Raw genomic sequence first — 22,389 nt, 5'->3', positions numbered from 1 at the left:
TGGAAGACTCACACTCCCAATTTCAAAACTTACTACAAAGCTACAGTAATCAAAACAGTTGGTACTGACCTAAGGACAGACATACAAACCAGTATAACAGAATAGAGAGCCCAGAAATAAACCCTTACATCTAAGGACAACTGATTTTTGACAAGGGTTTCAAGACCATTCAATGGGGAAAGAAAAGTCTTTTCAACAAATGGGGCTGGGAAAACTGGATCTCCAAACGCAAGAGAGTAAGTTGGATCCTTAGCTTATATCATATATAAAAATTGCCTCAAAATAGATCAAAAGTCCCAAAACTATAAAAAACTTAGAACATTGGGGCAAATCTTCATGACCTTGAATTTAGCTATGGTTTCATAAATGAAACCAAAAGCACAGGCAACAAAAGAAAAAATAAATGGAACTTAGTCAAAATTTAAAACTTCTGTGCATCAAAGGACACCATCAAGAGAATAAAAAGACAATCCACAGAATGAGAGGATGTATTTGCAAACCATGTATCTGAATAGGAGGTTACTATCCAGAATATATAAAGAACTCCTACAACTCAACAACAAAGACAGCCCAATTTAAAAGTGGGCAAAGGACTAAAATAGACATTTCTCCAAATAAGCTATACAAATGACCAATTAGCACATGAAAGATGCTCAATACCATCAGACATTAGGGAAACACAATTCAAAACTACAAAGTGACTCCACTTTACACCTGCTGGGATGGCTATTATATAAAGGCAAGGGGGCGCCTGGGTGGCTCAGTTCGTTAAGCGACTGCCTTCGGCTCAGGTCGTGATCCTGGAGTCCCGGGATCGAGTCCTGCATCGGGCTCCCTGCTCAGCAGGGAGTCTGCTTCTCCCTCTGACCCTCCCACCCTCTCATGTGCTCTCTCTCTCTGTGTCTCAAATAAATAAATAAAATCTTTAAAAAAAAAAAAAAAAGGCAAGGATGTGGAGAAATGGGAACCCTTGTGCACTGCTGGTGGGACTATCAAATGGTGCAGCTGCTGTAGAAAATAGTTTGGCGGTTCCTCAAAAAGTTAAACAGAATTACCATACGACCCAGTGATTCCACTCCTAGGTATAGGCCCAAGAGAATCAAAATCAAGGATTCAAATAGTACTTGTAGACCAATGTTCACAACAGCACTATTTACAGTTGCCAAAAGGTGGAAAAACCCACGTGTTCGTCAACTGATTAATGGATAAACAGTGTAGTCCATCCATGAAATGGAATATCATTCAGCCATAAGGAATGAAACTCTGACATATGCTACAACACAGATGAAGCGTGGAAACACTATCTGAGTGAAAGAAGCCAGGCTATCCTGACAGAGGTGGGGGAAGGGGGTCAGCGCACCTGACAGAGGTGAAGGAGAGGCGTCTACATCCCTCTGTACCAGCTCGGCGGGTGGGAGTTCCACCTTGTCCTCTTCAGGCCCCCACCGGCTCTTCCGCTTCTTTTTCACAGTGGCTGTGGTGGTTGGCTTCCCGGGGATGGCTGGAGCTGGGGTGACTGCAGGCGAGGGGGCAGATGAGGCAGGGCAGGCAGCAGCTGGGGGCAAGGACCCCGATGGGGTCTCAGGAGGGGATTTGCGTTTCAGGCTGAGGTCAGGTGCCATGAGAGTGCCTGTGGGGCCAGCCTTAGCTTTCCGGAACTCTTCCAGCTTCTGTCGGTAGTATTTGTACCCCTGGCTGTTGGGTTCATATAGAAAGCTGCAAAGAAGAGTTGGGGGGGGGCACACCGTCAGCTGGGCCCAAGCCCCCTGCCTGACTCTGGACAGGAGCAGCTTGGGCCTTGTGCACGTGTCCAGGTTAGCCAGGGTCATAGGAGGGTTGAGGTCTCCACCATGACCTCCCGCACTGCCAGACTTCAGTGGCTTCTGGCTCTGGTGGCCCAAGCTTGAGGAATAGTGTGATGTGCTCATGCTTGTTACCATGCCATTCCTGTGAGCCACTGGTCACTCTAAGTCCCTATACCATCTCTATGAGGCACCCATCACAACATATTTGACTCCCTGCTTCAAAGGAAAAAGGGGTGGGCTCTGTCAGACCTCCCCAGGCTCTGCAAGGCTTCTTCCCCTGCTGTTCTAGATGAGCACACTGGTGCCTTCAAACCAAGAAATCCTGAGTTGGGAGAGATACCTGGTGCCAGAAAGGGCAGGATTTGTCCCAAACCTGACAGCTTGGAAAATCTGTGCTTCTCTCTGATGTACCCTTGAGAGACATCAATAGCAAATGGAGGCAAAACAGAAACACTGGACATCGGAATGGACAGGGACTGGACTCCAAGTGAAGGGCAAAAGCCCCCACCTCACCGGAAGTTGAGGGTGCCCCTGGTCTTTCCCACCAACACCAGTCCCAAGTGTGAAGCAGGTGGGGCTGGGTTCAGAGCTGGCAGAAACTATGGCTCCCTCTGTACCTGCCCAGCATCTATCAGATTATGCATGTCTTGAGCTGACAGTCCCACCTCTGTGGTCCATACCAGATGGAAGAGTCACAGCTCAGCTCCATGAAGCAAAACCTGTGCACAGCATGAGCTACACAAGGTCTCGACAGGAGGGGCTAGACCTGCACTCATGGATCTTGAGGTTCTGGTCACAGCATAATGCTCTGCTGTGAAAGCAATGTGCAGGCTCAAGGATGCTGTAAATTCTTTTCGTACAAGAAAGACAGGAGAAAGAAACACTGACAGTTTTCTATGTGTCTACATGAGAGCCAGGAAGGGGCAGAAGGACCCCAGCCCAGCTAACATCAGTACCTAAGATGGGATAGAAGGACAGGGAGATGGTGGCATCTCCTCTGCCCTCCTTTGTACTTCTTCGCCCTAGAGGTAGACAGTGTGAACAGATCTACTTCTATTAAAGAAATGGAGTGCGCTGCCTGGTTGGCTCAGTCAGTAGAGCATGTGACTCTTGATCTTGGGGTTGTGGGTTCGAGCCCCACGTTGGGTGCAGAGATTATTTAAAAATAAAATCTTAAAAAAAAAAAAAAGAAACTGAGTAAGTAACAACCTTTCAAAAACAGAAAGCACTAGGCCTAGGAGTTCACTGGTGAATTCTACCAAATATTTAAGGAAAAAATTATATCAATTCTCTACAATCCCTTTCAGAGGATAGAAGAAAGAATACTTCCTAACTCATCCAATTACCCTAATACCAAAACCAAACAAAGATATCACAAGAAAACTACAGACCAATATCTCTCATGAACATAGATGGGAAAACTCTCAACCAAGTATTAGCAAACTAAATCCAGAAATGTATAAGAATTATAGGGGGATGGGGGGACAGACGATATACATGAAGATTAAGAGGTACAAACTCCCAGTCATAAGTAAGTCATGGGAATGAAAAATATAGCATAGGAAATAGAGTCAATAATAGTATAATAACTTTGTGTGGTAACACGTGGTAACTACCCTTCTCATCGTGAGCATTTCGTGATGTTATATAATTGTCAAATCACTATGTCGTACACCTGAAACTATGTATTATATGTCAACTATACTTTGATTAACTTTTTTTTTAATTTTAAAGAATTATACAGAGTGGGATTTATTCCAGGCAAAAGAAAGAAAGAAAGAAAGAAGATCAGCAAGCCTTAAGAGGTAGTGCCTAAGGAAAGTGGATGAGGTGAGGATATATCACATCTGCGAGAAACAAGGGAATAAGGCATTTTTTTTCTCAAACTTTTTCTGAGCCTCTAGTTTGAACCTGTTGTTGATCTTAGTAGAAGGAATGAAAGTGAATAAACACTGTGATCTTTCATTATAAAAAAAAAAGGGCAATCCATCACAACAATAAGTTAAAAAAGAAAAATCACATAATTATATCAATGGCTGCAGAAAAAGCCTTTGACAAAACCCAACACCCATTCATGATAAAAATACTCAGTAAACTAGGAACATAAGAGAACTTTCTTAACTGATAAAAAGAGTATCTACAAAAAAACCCTACAGCTTACATCATACTTAATAGTGAGAAAACCAGAAGTTTTCCCACTAAGAATGGAAACAAGGCCAGAATATCCCACCTCGCCAGTGAGTTTCAACACTGTACTAGAAGTCTTAGCTAATGCAATAAGAAAAGGTAAGAGCAAGTATACTCAGAAAGAAGAAATAAAACTGTCTCTGCTCACAAATAACATGATCATCTATACAGGAAAAAACTGATTAAAAAACTCCTGGAACTAATACGTGATTGTAACAAGGCTACAAGATACAAGGTTAATATACAAAAGTCACCTGCTTTCCTATATTCCAGGAATGAACAAGTGGATTTGAAATTAAAAACACAATACCATTTACATTAGTACACAAAAAAATGTAGTATTTAGGTATAAGTCTACAAAATACGAACAGATTCTATAGAAGGAAAACTACACAACTCTGATGAATGCATTCAAAGAACTAAATAACTGGAGAGATATTCCTTGGTTATAGATAGGAAAACTCAATATTGTCAAGATGTTGCTTCTTTCCAACTTGATTTACAGATTCAGTGCCGTCTGGGTCAAAATCCCAAGTTATTTTGTGGCTATTGACTGATTCTAAAGCTTATACAGGCACAAAAGGCCCATTAATAGCCAACACAATATTGAACGAGAACAAAGTTGGAAGACTGACACGACCAGATTTCAAGGCTTACTGTAAGCTACAGTATTAAGGCAGTGCGGTATTAGTGAAAGAACAGACAGACGGATCAATAGGACAAAGGGCCCAGAAACAAACCCATATAAACATGGTCAACTGATCACTGACAAAGGAGCAAAGACATTCTTTTCAACAAATGGTACTGGGGGACTGGACATCCACATGTAAAAAAAAAAAAAAAAAAAAAGAATCTAGACACAGACCTCACACCCTTCACAAAAATTAACTAAAAATGGATCATAGATTTATTTATTTATTTTTAATTTATTTGAGAGAGAGAGAATGAGAGACAGAGAGCATGAGAGGGAGAAGCAGACTCCCTGCCGAGCAGGGAGCCCGATGCGGGACTCGATCCCAGGACTCCAGGATCATGACCTGAGCCGAAGGCAGTCGCTTAACCAACTGAGCCACCCAGGCGCCCCTGGATCATAGATTTAAATGTAAAATGCAAGGCTATAAGGCTCCTAGAAGATAACACAGGAGAAAATCTAGATGACTTCATGGATGGTGATGACTTTTTAGAGAGACTCAAGGCACAATCATGAAAGCCACTGATAAGCTGGACTTCATTAAAATTTATTTCTTTTAAAGATTTATTTGAGAGAGAGAGCACAAACAGGTGGTGTGACAGGCAGAGGGACAGGGAGAAGCAGGCTCCCTGTCTAAGCAAAGAGCCCAATTTGGAGGACTCCAGAATCATGATCTGAGCCGAAGGCAGATGCTCAACCGACTGAACCACCTAGGTACCCCTAAAATTGAAAACTTCTGCTGTGCAAAAGCCACACTATCAAGAGAAGATACACCACTAACTGGGAGATAATATTTGCAAAAGACACATTTGATAAAAGGACTATGATCCAAAATATACAAAGAACTCTTAAAACTCAACAATAAACAAATAACCCAATTAAAAAATGAGCCGATGATACACAGATGGCAAATAAGCATATAGAAAGATGTTCCACAACATATGTCATCAAGAAAATGGAAATTAAAACAACACTGAGATACCACTACACATGTATTAGAATGGCCAAAATCCAGAAAACTGAGAACATCAAATGTTGGCGAGCAGGTGGAGCAACAGGAACTCTCACTCACTGCAGAGGGAAATGCAAATGATACAGCCACTTTGGAAGACAGTTTGGCAGTTTCTCACAAAACTAAACGTACCATGTGATCCAACAATCACGTTTCTTGGTATTTACTCAAGAGTTGAAAACTTATGTCCCTACAAAACCCTGCACACAGATGTTTATAGCAGTTTCCTTCACAATTGCCAAAATTTGGAAGCAACCAAGATGTTCTGCTGTAGCTAAATGAATAAACTGTGGGACATCCAGACAATGGAGTATTATTCAGTGCTAAAAAGAAATGAACTGTCAAGCCATATAAAGACATGGAAGAATCAGTCTTAAACCCAAGCCAAAGAAGCCAATCTGAAAAGACTACATACTATATGACTCCAATTATATAACATTTTGGAAAAGGCCAACTATGGAATCGGTAAAAAGATCAGTGGTTGCCAGGAGTTGGGGAGGAAGAAGGGATGAATATGTGGAATATGGGTGATTTTAGGGCAACAAGAATACTTTATGACGCCATAATGATGGATACATGTCATTGTATATTTGTCCAAACTCACAGAAGGTACAACGCCAAGAGTGAACCCTAAAGTTAACTGTGGACTCTGGGGGATTATGAAATATCAAAGTAGCTTCATCAACTGTACTACTCTAGTGGGGAATGTTGATAATAGGGGAGGCTGTGCATGTGTAGAGGCAGGGGCATGTGAGAAATCTCTGTACCTTCCCTTCAATTTTGTGTGAACCTAAAACTGTCCTAAACAAAAATGACATCTTAAAAAAAGTTAAGAGAGCCTGGGTAGCTCAGTTGGTTAAGCGACTGCCTTCGGCTCAGGTCATGATCTTCAGGTCCTGGGATCGAGCCCCACATCAGGCTCCCTGTTCAGCAGGGAGTCTGCTTCTCCCTCTTCCTGCTACTCCGCCGGCCTGTGCTCTCTCTGTCAAATAAATAAATATTATTAAAAAAAAAAAAAAAAGTTGAGAGAGGGGAGCCGGGGTGGCTCAGTCGGTTTAAGGGTCTGCCTTTGGCTCAGGTCATGATCCCAGGGTCCTGGGATCGAGCCCCACATCGGGCTCCCTGCTCAGCGGGGAAGTCTGCCTCTCCCTCTGCCTCTCCACCGGCTCTTGCTCTCTCTCTCTCTCTCTCAAATAAATAAATAAAATCTTAAAAAAAAAAAGTTAAGAGACAAAAGCAAAAAAATTTTCTAAGAGGGAAGGGAAAAGTTGGCTGGATGTGAAAAAAGACGCTTGGCAACCAGGAAGGGTCGAATACGAATTTAAGGCTATCTGGTTTCTATATTCTGATTTAAAAGATTTTTTAACTTGACAACATAAGACTTTCCTGTTAAAATGTCATGGAGTATGGTGGTGAAGGCACCTCCTCCCGCTGATCTCTGCCTCAGTTTTGTCCCCTGTAAGAGGCCAGCAACAGGGCTTGAAAAGAACAACGTGGCTCACCCAGGTGACAGGTTCAAGTGCTATGTGGCTCATGGTGGATGCTGTGCTTGTGCTACACCTTCACCTAACTGATCTGATGGCTGCAATCCCATTTGTGACTCATTTTTCAAGATTACGGATAACATTTCTGGGGATGGCATCACAGAAGTGGGATGACCAAAGGAATGGGTGTTTCCAGTTTCTTTATAGATAAGCCATGTTACAAATTGTTTCCCAAAACACAGAGCCGCTGGGGTGTGCCCGACCCATGTGAGGAATCAGGAGGGCAGGAAAGGGCCAAGAGAGGCAAACACACGAGCAGTTCCTATTACATTTGGACGGTGAAAAAAACTGCCTCACACCTGTCTCCATGCGGAGATTAAACAGATCATGCTGCTCACCTTTAGCCACTTCCCCACCAGGGACCCCAGGCTCTGCCTTTGCCCTGGCACCCCTTCTTCCCTCTGGCCTCATCACAGTAACACCCAACAAGCTGGGCAACCACCAGTGAAGCCCCACAGAGGACCCAGAGTTGCCTATGCCAAGAGCATCTCTCAGTCCTGACCCCAGGGGGAAGGCTCGGCCAGTGCTGCTGGGCCCTGGACCTCCCTGACCCAGGAGAGCAGGCTGGGCTCACAGCCTTGACAGAAATCTATAACCTTGCCCGCTTTACCTACCATAGATCTTTTCATAGTCAGTTCTACTTACGACGAGTGACGACAAATTAAAGGTCCTTAAATAAACTTACTTAGATAAACAGTTAAAAAAAAAAATGCAGTGACTTAAAGTAAAATATTAAGTCAATGCTGATTTGGGTGGTGGAGTGGTGGCCGGTATCACGATGTTGTGAGGAGATCTCAGGTGGATTTCTAGACCAGGCAGACCCCTCTCTTGAACTCCAGACCCAAACACCCCATGGCCCCCATGAGGGCTCCTGGCTGCCCAGGTACCACATACACGGATCCCTGAACTCCCCAGCAGCCGTCTCCCTGCCCTCGTCCACCGAGTCACTGAGTCTCGGCCCTCCCTCCCCTAGTCCCCACGGTTTTATCAGCACTGCCCCTCCGCCATGTTTCTCCTCTGCCTGTCTGCTTTGACCTGGTGTGCCTGTCCCCCCTTACAACTGTGGCCAGTGACCTTGGAAGCACACTTTACCCTGTCACTCTCTATGTGGACCCTCCAAAGGCTGTCAGTGAACACCTGCCCTCTGGGACCTGGCCCTGCCTGGCTCCAAGGCCCAGGGACACTGCATGCTGACACTCGCCCGGCACGCCAGCCACACTGGCGCGGCACTTGGATCTCTGCTGCTTCACTCCTGCTTCCTTCGTCTTGAGTGCCCAATGGCATCTATAGCCACTGACTCAACTAGCCCAGACTGCGGCTCCTGGACTTCTTATTACACATGCCATCACATCTCCTCGTTTTCTGAGTCGGAATTTGTGTTATTCATGGCCAAAAACATCCTCACGGGTGCATCATCCCCACATCAACTTCAGTATCCATCTCATAGCCCCTGCTGGTCCCTACCCAGCAGCAGTGACTGCCCAGCCCCCACTCCAACACCCTGCCCCCCAATAACCTCCCCCTAGCAAAGAGGAGGTGCTGAACCCACCCAACTTGTGAAAAGGTAAACACAGACCCAGCCTGAGGGGCTGGGATGTAGCTGCATGGCTGGAGACAGCAGGGAAGCCAGGCTGTTTGTCCCAAGCCCTCCGTGGAACCTGTGTACAGGCTGAGGGTTCCCACTTCACAGAGCCTAAGGTACCACATTCCCACTTTCCTGCCATTCCCCCACTGAATAGGTCTGACCCTACAAAAGCACAAAGTGAACAACACTTCTGGGAGTTTCTGCCCAAGAACCTGGCCTGCTCCTAGCCTAGGGCTGCCATCTCTGTTAGAAAGGGAGCCAGGGGGCACTAGAGACTTTCTCCATGAGGCCCGTTGAAAACAGGACACCCCGGGGTGCCTGGGTGGCTCAGTCATTAAGCGTCTGCCTTCGGCTCAGGTCATGATCCCAGGGTCCTGGGATTGAGCCCCGCATCGGGCTCCCTGCTCCGCGGGAAGCCTGCTTCTCCCTCTCCCACTCCCCCTGCTTGTGTTCCCTCTCTCGCTATGTCTGTGTCAAATAAATAAAATCTTTAAAAAAACAAACAAAAAAACACACAAAAAAACCCAAAACAGAACGCCCGAAGGGTCCCCGCATGCCTGCCTCAGAGATGATTTAGGCTCCAACAAGTAGTTGCCCATGGGGTGGCAGAGCTGGGCTTGGGGGTCAGAGCTCCTGGGCCCAACCCTGCCACATTCTGATTGTGGGACTCTGATATGTTGAGCCCACTGGGGGCAGGGAGTGGTGGTGCTGCGATCAGGGTGTGTGTGGGGTCATCTCCCCGTTTAGTTCCCCTCTTACCTGAATGCCTGGTTCTCGCGGTTGTTCTGAAGAGCGATGGTTTCCACTTCTGGACCCCCGTCCGCTATGAACCTGGCCAACTTTTCTGCAAGGTTCTTGGCCTCTTCGTCCTCTGGGGGTGAAACTTTAAGCAGGCTGTCAGTACTGAGCTCAACTCACCACACCCAACAGCCTAATTTCTGCTAAGAACCCCATGGGTAACAAGAGGGGTTTATTTTAGGAACAATGCAAAGAAAAACAGGCAAATGGGAATCAGATTACTGCACTGGGACCAAATACCAGAGTTAATATTACAATATATCTTGAGACCCTGCCCCCACCCTGCACCCTGCCCCTTCCCGCCCCACAGATCATAGAACAGAATGTGAGAGAAGTTCTGGATCCAGGCTGGAGGGGAGATGGGAGCCCCACCTCAGTCTTTCTGCCAGGGGCTGCCCATCCAGGTCACACACGGAAGTGGGCCTGGCCCTCCTCTCCTGGGGAGGTCAGGGCACAGGGCGGCAGGAGACAGACAAAACACACCGACCTCTGTTGCCTGTGTTTGGCCTAAACATCGATGCCCCTGCCACCCACTATAATCTGGCTGGGATTTTACTTCATGATGGCTGGAGAGCAGCTAGCATCTCCCCCTCCCCTGATACTCATCCCATCAGGAGTTCACCAGCTGATCCCTTCTGTCCTCTATCCCCCTCCCCAAGGGTCAGGCACATTTGTCTTTAGGCTCTCAGTGCCAGACAGGCAGCAGCAGCTCATTAACACTTATTTAAATAACCAAGGACCAACAGACAAGCGCTCCCTCCTCCACTCCATATACACGCACAGAGCAACACTCTTGAACATAACAATGACCTTGACCTTCGCCCTCAGACTCTCCCTCACCTCAGACCACTGGTGAAGAGGGGCAATGATGTTCCCCGTGTGACCCTGGCTGCCTGACAGGGCACAGACTTGGGCCCTAGGCACCACCCCATGCACCAGAGCCTCCCAGAACCCCGGTTCCACATGGGATGTGGTTTGTCCACACACCTCCCCAGAACCTCCCACCCCCTCCACCCACTTACCTTTCTGAGAGGATGCCTGCAACTTCTGTGCCTCCTTTCTTATCTCAGCCACCTTCTTTCTGTAGTAGAGGAATTCCCTGCTATTCTTATCATGCAAAAACCTGGAGAGAAGTTTTGCAAAATAGACAGGAGGGTGAGCAGTGGGGATGGGCTGACCCAAGCAGCTTCTGAAGAACGTTGTGCAAAAGCAAGCTGGTGGGGCGCCTGGGTGGCTCAGTCGGTTAAGCATCTGCCTTCAGCTCAGGTCATGATCCCAGGGTTCTGGTATTAAGCCCCACGTCATGCTCTTTCTCCCACTCTTTCTGCCCCTCTGCCCACTTGTGCGCGCGCTCTCTCTCTCCAATTAACAAAATCTTAAAAACATTAAAAACAAAAACGAAACAAAAGCAAGCTGGTGAGCAGAGACACCTTGATGAGGCCCAAGATTAAGCCTCTGCACCACACCGGAGCTCCTGCGACCTCTGGTGTGAGTTAGAAAGCACTTGGGGGGCGCCTGGGTGGCTCAGTTGGTTAAGCGACTGCCTTCGGCTCAGGTCATAATCCTGGAGTCCCGGGATCGAGTCCCGCATCGGGCTCCCTGCTCGGCAGGGAGTCTGCTTCTCCCTCTGACCCTCCTCCCTCTCATGCTCTCTGTCTCTCATTCTCTCACATAAATAAATACATAAATACATAAATACATAAATACATAAATACATAAATAAATAAATAAATAAATAAATAAATAAATAAATAAATAAATAAAAAAAAGCACTTGGAAACTCGGACCAGTGGTCTGGCCGACATGAACAAGCACCCAACCCCGACCAGCCTCAGTAACCAGTAGGGTTTTACAAGAACGCACGTACTACTGTGTGACAAGAACATTAAGCAGTGGTGGCCTTCCCCTCCCAGAAATACTTACGAGAACGCCGGGTTATCCTTGTAGTTCTCCATAGCTACTTTTTCTAACTCGGGGCCTCCTTCTGCCACAAAGCGGGCCAATTTCTCTATCACTTTCCGAGTCTCGGCTCCCTCTGGGGGTGAAACTTTAAGGAGGCTGTCAGTACTGGGGTTCAACTCACACACCCCACAGTCAACAGGCACACTCTCTCTATGGACCACAACGACAGAGGGGTGGGGGAGAAGAGGGTGAAATGCGGGAGGTTGTCGGGTGTCCTGAGTCCAAGCACAAAGCACTGTGACGAGGGGGAAGGCAGTCTAAACAGTCTTCGTGAGACACACTGGGCGGGAGGGAAGTGTGGGAGCCTCTGGGAGACCAAGCCGATCCCAGGCTCGGAGGGAGATGTCAGAAAACATAACCAGTCTCCCTTTTTTTCTGAAATGCTTAATTCCTTTTATTTACCAGGGTTCAGTTTAACAAATTGGTTTCCTGTCACCTTCCAAGATGACAAATTCCTTTTAAAGTGTCATTACAAACTCTGACTTAAATACATCGAGTGAGTTTCAATCCATTTTAAACATATCAGGTGGGTTTCAATCCATTGCAATTAATGTCATCACAGAAGCTCAATTGTCCCCTCTGCAGCTGGTAGAGCCTCTTCAGGAGTCTCTGATGGCCTCCTCGCTATCTGCTGGGACAGGGTGCTCCAGGATCATCTCATACACTTCCTGACCAGACCTAGAGCCAGCCATTTTTCCAAGAAGTTCTGGTGTCCATGAGGGAGAAAATGTGTCTCCAGACCACGCCAGGGCGCTCACCGCAACAGGCTTAATCATTACCTCAGGGCCTTTACAGTGAACAGAGCTATAGAAATGTTCTTTTTGTATTTGTATTAGCCTCCCCTTTGATCCGCATGGAACTTCCTTTTGTATTTTATTGCTGGCCCGTTCCTGAGGCATCTGTTGGCCAATTTACAGCTCATGTCCCTTTTATGACAACTCCCAGGAGAAATTTCTCCCTGCCACTGCCTAGGAATGTTCACTGCTCTCAGCAATAGGGCTAGACACTGAACCTGCAGCCAAACTTATTCCCCTTTTTGCCTTGGCTGCCAGGAAGCTAGGGGATGGGAGGTCAGGGACCTGTGGCCTGAGGAGGACCCTCAAGAGGTCCCAGGAACTTTCTGTAGCCACCTTTCCCCCTAGCCTTACGCTCTTCCTGAGTGCCTGGCAATGACTCTGACCTGTTTGACATTTACCAACACAGGTGCTTTTCTGAGGCCATGTCAAAAGCAGGCCGTAAGAGGCCTCAATGCCCTTGAGACACTCACTGCCCCCTGTAAAGCATCACTTCTCAGCAGGGTACTGTCAGAGCTGCCGTGATGCCTCAGGAAACAGCCCCTTCCCTGGCTCCATCCTGACAGAGGTTGGCCATTGATCTGCTCAGATGCATGGCCATAAGCCGGCCCCCTCATTGAGAGTAACAGGTGTGAAGGCTGTCACAGCGTAACTATATGGTTATTTCAATCCGTCCTCACCATCAGGGTGATAGGACTGCGTCAGCCTGTCTGGGGCAGAGGTGGCCCAGGCCTCCACATGGCTCAGGAGGCACTGAGGCCTCGTTCTGAATGCAGACGGAGTTAGCCACAGTGGGGTTGCTGCCACTGCCACCCCCACCCTCCTATACGACAGGGCCTGGGCTGACTCTCCAAGAAAAATGACCGTTCTTCCCCTGGGCAGGAAAGCGTGCCCTCCAACCTGTGGGCCTGGACCTCTGGCCCAAACTGGTGGGGACAATAACCCGCAATGGGAAGAGGCACTTCTGATTCTCAGAGGGCTCAGAGAGTGTGCACCCAGACAGGGGAGCCATGGAAGCTCCTTCTCTCATGCTGGGACAAGGAGAGACACAAGTGAATATGCTCCTCCGAGAATACCCCTGCCCTGGCTGGAGACCAACCCACACGGGCGGAGGATGCTTCCCACGGCTCCCAGGTCAAAGTCCACAGTCTATAGCCCTCCACACTTCCCTTTCACTGTTCCCCAACACCCTTTCTTCACTCCCCCCAACCCTGGAGGGTCCCACGCTGGCCCCTGGCTCAGCCTGGAGGGCTAGCGGCCTCCCACCACTAGCCACACTTTCCCTGCTGACCATGGGTCCCACCCATGGAGCTGGAGGGGCAGTGGTCAAAGGAAGGTGGCAGCTCCCGCACCCTACCTTTGATCTCCAGCCACTGCTCGTAGTCTTCCTCCTCATCCTCATCAGGAGACTGGAAGACACTTGGGCGGCTGGCCACGGGTAGCTGCTTGGCATGCACATAGTTCTTCATCTGGCCTGGTGGGCTGCTGATGAGAGGTGGCCTCTTCCCGGGGCGGGGGAGTACTCGAGTGGGGGCACTGGGTGTGCTAGGTGGGGCATCTTGGGATAGAAAGAAAGACACCCATGCTCAAGGTCTGAGATGCACACTTCCCCATCTTCTCACCTAACATGGATGCGTGAGTGCATTAAGTAGGGCTGAGCCCTTGGCTTCCAGCATGGTGACTGGCAGGGAGTGGGCACTCAGAGAGGACACCATCCTCGTTTTATAGAAGAGGTCACGAAGGCTCAGAGAGGAATGATTTGTCACGGTCACCCAGCCTGGAGAAGAAAGGCTGGGCTCTGCAGGCAGCAGCTCTAGCAGAAGACTCCCTAACATTTGTGCCCAAAGCCCAGGGATGTGCCAGCTCTTCTGGATAAGGCCTGAATCCCCACACCTGGCTTATAACAATTCCCTCCAACTGTCGGTGGCAAGCTGGAGACAGCCTACTCGGGCTTTTCAAACACAGCTCCTGGCCTAAGATCTTGCAGTGAAGGGCTGATACAGTCCTTCCTCCCTCTCTGTGAGTGAATTTGGTCTTAGCTGTTTCCTAGAAAGACTGACAAAGACTGAAGGTCAGCTGTTTTGCCAGCAACTTTCTTACATTAAAAGTAAGCTGACTGAGGGGCGCCCAGGTGGTTCAGTTAATTATCCGACTTTTTTTTTTTTTTTTTTAAAGATTTTATTTATTTGACAGAGAGAGAGAGACAGCACAAGCAGGGAGAGGGGCCAACGGAGAAGGAGGCTCCCCGCTGAGCAGGGAGCCGGCTAAGGGGTTCAATCCAAGGACCCTGGGATCATGACCTGAGCCAAAGACAGACACTTAACGACTGAGCCACCCAGGTGGCTCTGAATCTTTTTTAAAAAACAAAATTAAGCTGGGGTGCCTGGGTGGCTCAATCAGTTAAGCATCTGCCTTCGGCTCAGGTCATGATCTCAGGGTCCTGGGACCGAGCCCCACATCGGGCTCCCTGCTCAGCCCCTCCCTCAGCTCCCTCTCCCCCTCTCCCCTACTCGTGCGTGCTCTCTCTGAAATAAAAATAAAATTAAAAAAAAATTAAGCTGATTGGTAAACTATACAACCATAGATATGAGTGGACTCCCTGTAATCATGGAGCTCCTATGGGCCAGGTGGCCCTCCCACCTATGGATGGGGTCCCATCCCTCAAACCTAAGTTGCTGCTCTAACCCATGCTGTGGTCCCACAGCCCTAGTGTTGGTTTGTAACCCTCCGGGGAGCTTCCCTGGTATAATCTGAACCTGGCCTCTATACTCAGAGAGCAGGGAGAGACCACAGAAAAAGGCAGGCCACTCCAGGTTGGTAAGCAGCTGTAATAAGCAAAAGGAACTTACATATGAGGCTTGTCTTGGGCAGCAGCAAAATGAATGGATCCCCGCACCCACCCACCAAATCTTAAAAGTTTATGGAGACCTTAAGTGGATTCAGTCACATATACTCACAGATGTTCTCAATACCACATCACTATCTCAAAGCTATGTGCTTGGAGTAGCTTCTGGAAAGACAAGGGGAACCTGCATTTCAAGCACAGGGGACGGGGCAAGGGGCCTCTAAGTGCCAGCCAGTGTCCAGCTCACCGGTCAACTGGAGGGCATATCTTTTCCATGACATTCCCCAATACCCGGGGCATGTTTAGTCAGGCCCCTAACCCCTGGACTGAAACCTGGCTTATCTGTCTCTGCTCCTATGGGGTAAGCACCTTGAAGGCTAGGTCTGTGCTCTCCCTGACCATCTACTGTAGGGATGAACAGAATTCATCCCAATCAATGTGGGAGGAGAGAAGTAAGTCTGAGGCAGGACCTGCTATTTCTGTGACGCCCAGCGACTCCCAGAGGAGAGAGCCAGCAGGGTGAGCCCCAGCAGAGGGAGACTCAGGAAGCGGGTGACAGCACTCACCTGTGCTGGTCTGCGCCTTCTGCAACTTCAGAAACTGCTGCAAGAAGCTGCCGTCATTAGCAAACTTGTTGGAAACGGAAGAGTTGTGTGCATTCGCAATTCTAGACCCGAGACAGAGGACAGAGAGGGTGAGCCACAAGAGGAGGGGCAGGGGCCTGCCTTACCCGTCTCAGCCCCACACCCACCCCACGTTCTCACCTAATGGGACCCAAAACCCTGCCCCAAAGATGTCTGGGGACTCTTGAGTACACAGAGTGGCCTTCGTAGTAATATGGAATAATCTTGTTCTAGTCAAAGCAATACTGTCTGTATTGATGGTATCGCTACCTATATATCGACCCTCCAGGTTCAAACAGTATCTGCAACAAGACAGCTCAGAAGCACCTGCTCCTCCTGCACAGCACCTGCATGCTTGTTAACTAATTATCTGCGCTGTTCCTGGCTCCCATGTCTGTCTTCTCAGCTGGATATCAGAGATTTCCAAGGCAGGGCCTGTGTCTATACCCACATGTGACTGCAGTTCCGGACCTGAGCCAGTCAGCACTTCTGTGGGTATCACAGGTGCACAGCAAAATACCGAAAGTGATCTCTTGGTGGAAGAATTAGAGGGGAATTTTATATTCTTCTTCTTATTTTTACACTCTCTTTTGTTTGCAAAACGTATGTTTAAACATCTAATTTCAACAAGTCAGCACCAAAGCAAACCCAGGAGCCCAAATGTTTAATTCAAATTCATTTTTCCTGATCATAAAAGCAACAAAGATTTATTATGGTGCAAACGGGAACGTAGAAAAATAGAAAGCAAAGGGAAACATCCAAAAGAGTCTCTTCCCCTCAGAACAGCCACTACTAACTCTTTGAGTTGTCCCCTAACTTAGAAACAGAAGGAAATAAGGCTACGATCATAGTATATATCCTACTTCTTCCAATTTCTACTATAACATACCATCCTGCCCCAAACCTCAGAAATTCCTAATATATACTGCTTTCAAGGCCACACAACACTCTAATTTTTGTTATTAGTTATTACAACTGCTATATACTTACATGTATTTATACATAATACATAACCTATTCATATATAATATGTATTATATATAATTACTATGTACTACATATATCATTATAATGTAATTATTATCAGTCACTGTTATACTCACACATCCAATAATTGGTAAAGGCTCAGGGAGCCCACAGGCCTAGCCTTTTTCTATTAAAATTAAGTTTTATTCTGGGCGCGTGGGTGGCTCGGTTGGTTAGGCGACTGCCTTCAGCTCAGGTCATGATCCTGGAGTCCCTGGATCGAGTCCCACATCGGGCTCCCTGCTCGGCGGGAAGTCTGCTTCTCTCTCTGACCCTCCCCCCTCTCATGTGTTCTCTCTCATTCTCTCTCTCTCAAATAAATAAATAAAATCTTAAAAAAAAAAAATTAAGTTTTATTCTTCCAAAAATTCTAAAATTCTAAAAAGTCTTATTCTTCTAAAAATCTGTTGTAATGAACTAAAAATGGAAACAACTTAATCAACAAATAGCACTAGTTCAATAAATCACAGGACTTCCATAGGGCAGATGGAGCAGCCCTGAATACTTAAAATTTTAGAGATAAAGCAATAAAGTACAATATTAAATGAAAAACAAAACAAAACAAAACAAAAGCAGGATGTAAAACAACTACAAGGATGGTTAAGCATCCAACTCTTAATTTCTGCTCAGGTCATGATCTCAGGGCTGTGAGATTGAGCCCAACATCGGGCTCAGCACTGAGCATGGAGCCTGCTTAAGATTCTCTCTCTCCCTCCCCCCTCCCTCTACCCCCCCAGGCCCCCTCCCCCAAAGAAAACCAAACAACAACTACAGTATGGCCCTATTTATGTCAAAAAATATTTGAATTAAAAATTGTTAGGGGCGGGCGCCTGGGTGGCTCAGTTGGTTGGGCAACTGCCTTCGGCTCAGGTCATGATCCCGGAGTCCTGGGATCGAGTCCCACATCGGGCTCCCGGCTCAGCAGGGAGCCTGCTTCTCCCTCTGACCCTATCCCCTCTCATGCTGTTTCTCTCTCTCTCTCTCTCAAATACATACATACATACATAAATAAATAAAATTGTTAGGGGCGCCTGGGTGGCTCAGTCAGTTAAGCAGCTGCCTTCTGCTCAGGTCATGACCCCAGGGTCCTGGGATTGAGCCCCAAGGTAGGCTCTCTGCTCAGCAGGAAGCCTGCTTCTCCCTCTCCCACTCCCCCTGCTTGTGTTCCCTCTCTCGCTGTGTCTCTCTCTGTCAAATAAATAAATAAATAAATAAAAATCTTTAAAAAAAAAAAAATTCTGGCTCTTGATGAACAGATAAGCAAAACATGGTCCATCCACACAATAGAGTATTATTTGGCCATGAAAAGGAATGAAGTCCTTACGCATGCTAAAAAGTGATGAACCTTGAAAGCATCCTGTCCAGTGAAAGAACCCAGACACAAAAGGCCGAATGTTATATAAAATATCTAGAATAGATTAATCCACAAAGATGGTAAGTTAGGGGGATGCCTATGTGGCTCAGTTGGTTAAGTGTCTCCCAGGGTCCTAGGATCAAGCCCCACATCGGGCTCCCTGCTCAGTGGGGAGTCTGCTTCTCCCTCTCCCTCCGCCCTTCCCCCTCCGCCCATGCTCTCTTTCTTTCTCTTAAATAAATAAAATCTTAAAAAAAAAAAAGACGGTACATTAGGGGTTGCCAGGGGCTGGGGAAGGAGGAAATAGGGAGTGAATGGAAATGGGTACTGGGTTTCCTTTTGGGATGATACAAATGTCCTAGAACTAGATATTGGTGATGGTTGCATAACATTGTGAATACACCAAAAAATCACTGAATTGTATAGTTTAAAAGATCAATTTTATGGCATATTAATTATATCTCAGTAAGAATAAAACTTAAAAACTACGATGGTTCTAAAGAGTTGCAATGCAGGGAAAAGCTTTCCTTTTAAAAAGTTGAGGGGGAAGTAGCACATGAAATGGATCACAGCTTTGTGAAACAAAGCAAAGACAGGGGGAATATAGCAAAATGGTTGCCCTGAGGCAACCTGAATGTTTATTTCCTCAGTGAGAAATTCTAACATTTGTTCTATGCTTTTACAACTAAGAAAATAACCTTATTTCCAAAGCTACCTGTATTATGCACCCACCCACTTGATGCTCCCTTTCAGCTGCCTGATCCTGGTGCTGGGGTCCAGCTGCTTCCAGGAGACCTACTTGGAGGCATGTCTATAGATCTTTCCCATCATTTTCAAGTCCTTCCATAACCCTAGGGCAAGAGCCTACAAGCCCACTGACTGACAGATCACTCCATATCCAGTCCCCACATTCTTTTTTTTTTCTTTTTTTTTTTAAGATTTTATTTATTTATTTGACAGACAGAGACATGGTGAGAGAGGGAACAGAAGCAGGGGGAGTGGGAGAGGGAGAAGCAGGCCTCCCGCGGAGCAGGGAGCCCAATGCAGGGCTCGATCCCAGGACCCTGAGATTATGACCTGAGCCGAAGGCAGACACTTAACGACTGAGCCACCCAGGCACCCCTCCAGTCCCCACATTCTTAAGTCCCTTGGAGATGCCAGGCTCTGGGTTCCCTTAAGAATAGAGTCTAAGTCCTGCCCTCAATGACATGCCACAGATTCTTAGAAAAGGTGAGAGCTGGGACAGCTTTGTAGAGGGTTTAACATATTCCATGCTTCAAACTCCAGAGGAAGGGCTCTTGTCATCCTAATCACACTACCCCTGCTCAAAACTCTTGGGTGTCCTGAGCATTTCTCAGGACAGGCAGGAGGAAACCCTGCCTGATCTACCTCCTGCTTCACTCTGAAACGCCTTTGATGCAACAGCTTGAGCCACCTGACATGCAAGGGCTCTCTTCCCTTCCTGCCTGCTGCTGGTTAGGCCTTTCCCTGCTTCCTCAGTGGGCTGGCTCTGAGAACGCAGAGCCTCTGCTGGGCCCCCACAGCGGCTACTGCACCAGGGAACACACCGCCTCATGTTACGCACTGGCAGCTCTGGGGTAGAACTGGTACCCCCTTTGTTAGTAGACCGTGAGCCCCATAAGGGTAGAGATGGGAGTCTGGGGCTTGTTCCAGGCTACATCCTTGGTCCCTAGCCCACAGCTGGTCAGGAGTAAATAACTGGTGAATTCGGCCAGGCCATCCTCTCAGCTCCCACACACCACTCGTTTCTCTCTTGCCACCTGAGCCTCCTGAGGGCATCTGTGTCACTCCTTGCATCATCAGGTTGTGGCCAGGTTCAAGAATACCCTGACTGCTCTTGAACACAAAATCCTCTGCAGTGACCCTCTAAGACCCCAGCCCAGCTGCAGGGGGGCACTTACTCGCCAGGATGTGGGGGCTGAGGGCTGATGACCACCTGATTCTGCTTGGCTTTCTGCTCCATTTTGGCTTCAATTTCACGTTTCTTCTGAGCAATAAGCTCCTCCTGGTGAAGGATGTTCATGTTCATTTTTCCAGACTTGGGAGGAGCAACCCCAAACCACCGGTTAGCCTTTCCTGAGAAGAAAAAAGCCTATTAGTGTATACATATCAGCATATCAGCAACCATAAACATGTCCAGTGGCTCCTACAGGAGCAGCCCAGTTGCTGCTGCCTGCACGAACTGACATTTAAATTTCTATTTCTTCATTTATTCCATGAACATTTACTGAGCTAATGTACCAGGTGTTCTGCTCAACCAGAGAAGGGGTCTCTGCCAATGTGGGTCTCACCTTCGGCCAAGAAGGCAATAGACTTACACCCAAAAAGTAGCTGTAAAATTGTAATAAGAGCTCTTTGCTAGAAACCAAAAAAGGGGTGGAAGAATGACAGAGGAGCACCTATACAGCTAAGCAGCCAAAAAATAACTGTTAGAAGAAAAGACATGTAAGCTGAAACCAGAAAGATAAAGAGCCAGTCTCCTGAAAAGCCACATGAGGAGCTATCTGGGCAGAATAAGGAGCAGTTGCAAAAACCAAAGGAAAAAGAAGCCTGGTATATGCAAGGACCAGCAAGGGCCCAGTGTGGCCAGAGTGGGGGAATGCAAGGAATGGAGGTGGGGGTGCAAGATAGGAATTTTGGTTTTACTTTAAGGGCTCTAGGGGATTAACAGAGGAGTATTAAGCTCACAAACAGTATTTTAAAGATCATTCTGACTACTAATTGTAGAGTGCACAGAGACAGCAAGGAGACCAACAAGGAGGCTTGGATGGTGTCCTGGAAGATGATGGGTGTCTTCAGATGAGAGTGGGAAGTGTAGAGATGGAAAAGACACCTCAAAGGCTTCCCATGGGACTCAGAATAAAATCCAAAATCTGAAAGTTGATTTTCAGGGCCTTGTCAGAAAAGACTCCCCTCCTCACTTCCACTTCATCCTTGACATTCTTCAAAATGACAAGCCCATCACACCCCAAAGACTGCACTGGCTGCCACCCCTCTGCGTGGAAATCTCTGCCCTCCAGGCCTTCCTATAGCTGGCATCTTCTCATCTCAAATGTCTTGTGCTCAAAAAGGCCTTCCTTCACCACCCAATATCAGCAGCCTCCACCCCCATTCTCTCACATCATTATAACCTGCGTGTCTGTAAATATTTCCTCTGGGTGCATTGTCTGGGCCCCGTAGAAAATAACCTTCAGGAAGGCAGGACCGTTTCTGGATTACCACTGCATCCCCAGCGCCTAGCATAGTGCCTAGCACACAGTATTTGCTGAATGGGTGAATGCATCCCAGTCGGGGGGGCGGGGGGCCGGGAGGGGTTAGGGCTGGGAGAGAGGGAAGGGCAAGACTTGTGGTAAAGTGGGGGCTCAAAAGACTGAGAAAGTGTGTACAGAGAGTCCTAGAGCAGTTCGAAAAAGCAGCTTTTTCAGAAAGCGGACACAGGCCAGACCACGGCTGCTACGTACAGAGGGGCGCAGGACAGCCCAAGGTTGCTGCTGTTTCGGGAAGCAGAGCTCTGAACAGTCCTGAGGGCGATTATTTGGGAAAGGGAGAGCAGGGCCAACCCAGTGGCAGCCTTTACGGAATACCAAGCGCCCACAGCAAACCCGGCGGTGGGGGCAGCAACTGGGTCTGGGGTCTCGGGAAACGGGGAAGATGCAGAAACCGCCGCTTCGGGACGCCCTAGGGGCTGAGGCGAGGGGCCGGTGGGCCGCGGCAGACCCGATGGGAGGACGAAACGGCGACGAGTAGCCCCACAGACCCAGACGAGGGCTTCAGGGGAGGCGGGGGCTGTTACCTGCAACATCCCGGTTGTCCATCTTGAGACTCATCCAATCCCACAATGCTCCTGTTCCACTTGAGAAGGCTTGTTATAGTGCGCATGGCCTGATGGGAGATGTAGTCCGTGTCGTCCCCACCAAGTCCGGCCACTGAGTTGATACGTGGGGTCTTTCCCCAAGAAAAACAAACCCCAGCCTATTGGCAATGTCTGTTCTCAGTCCCGCGGACCAAAGGGCATCGACTTTTCGCACACTTCCCCGGAGCCGCGGCCACTCCAAAGATGAACTACATGTTCCAGAAGGCTTTATGCGGCAGCTATCGCGAGAGACGTGAGAAGTCCCCCCCGGCCCCGCCCCGCGCGCCTG

General features: G+C 47.9%; 1 protein-coding gene across 1 annotated transcript in view; it reads right to left on the bottom strand.

Annotated features, from left to right (window-relative positions):
• SUGP1 (SURP and G-patch domain containing 1) overlaps positions 1-22,074 on the bottom strand; it is a 30,932-nt gene extending 8,858 nt beyond the window's left edge. The window contains exons 1-8 of the mRNA XM_034996599.1: positions 22,041-22,074; positions 20,149-20,323; positions 15,790-15,890; positions 13,736-13,936; positions 11,546-11,669; positions 10,645-10,745; positions 9,584-9,707; positions 1,361-1,716 (exon numbers count right to left, since the gene is read on the bottom strand). Of these exons, the coding sequence (XP_034852490.1) occupies positions 1,361-1,716; positions 9,584-9,707; positions 10,645-10,745; positions 11,546-11,669; positions 13,736-13,936; positions 15,790-15,890; positions 20,149-20,323; positions 22,041-22,074 (1,216 nt within the window). The remainder of the gene's footprint in view (positions 1-1,360; positions 1,717-9,583; positions 9,708-10,644; positions 10,746-11,545; positions 11,670-13,735; positions 13,937-15,789; positions 15,891-20,148; positions 20,324-22,040) is intronic.
• Positions 22,075-22,389: the final 315 nt, after the last annotated feature.

The sequence above is a fragment of the Mirounga leonina genome, unplaced genomic scaffold (genome assembly GCF_011800145.1).
Source record: "Mirounga leonina isolate KUSES-001 unplaced genomic scaffold, KU_Mleo_1.0 Mir_94, whole genome shotgun sequence".
NCBI lineage: Eukaryota > Metazoa > Chordata > Mammalia > Carnivora > Phocidae > Mirounga > Mirounga leonina.
This window is presented reverse-complemented; position numbering and strand designations above follow the sequence as displayed.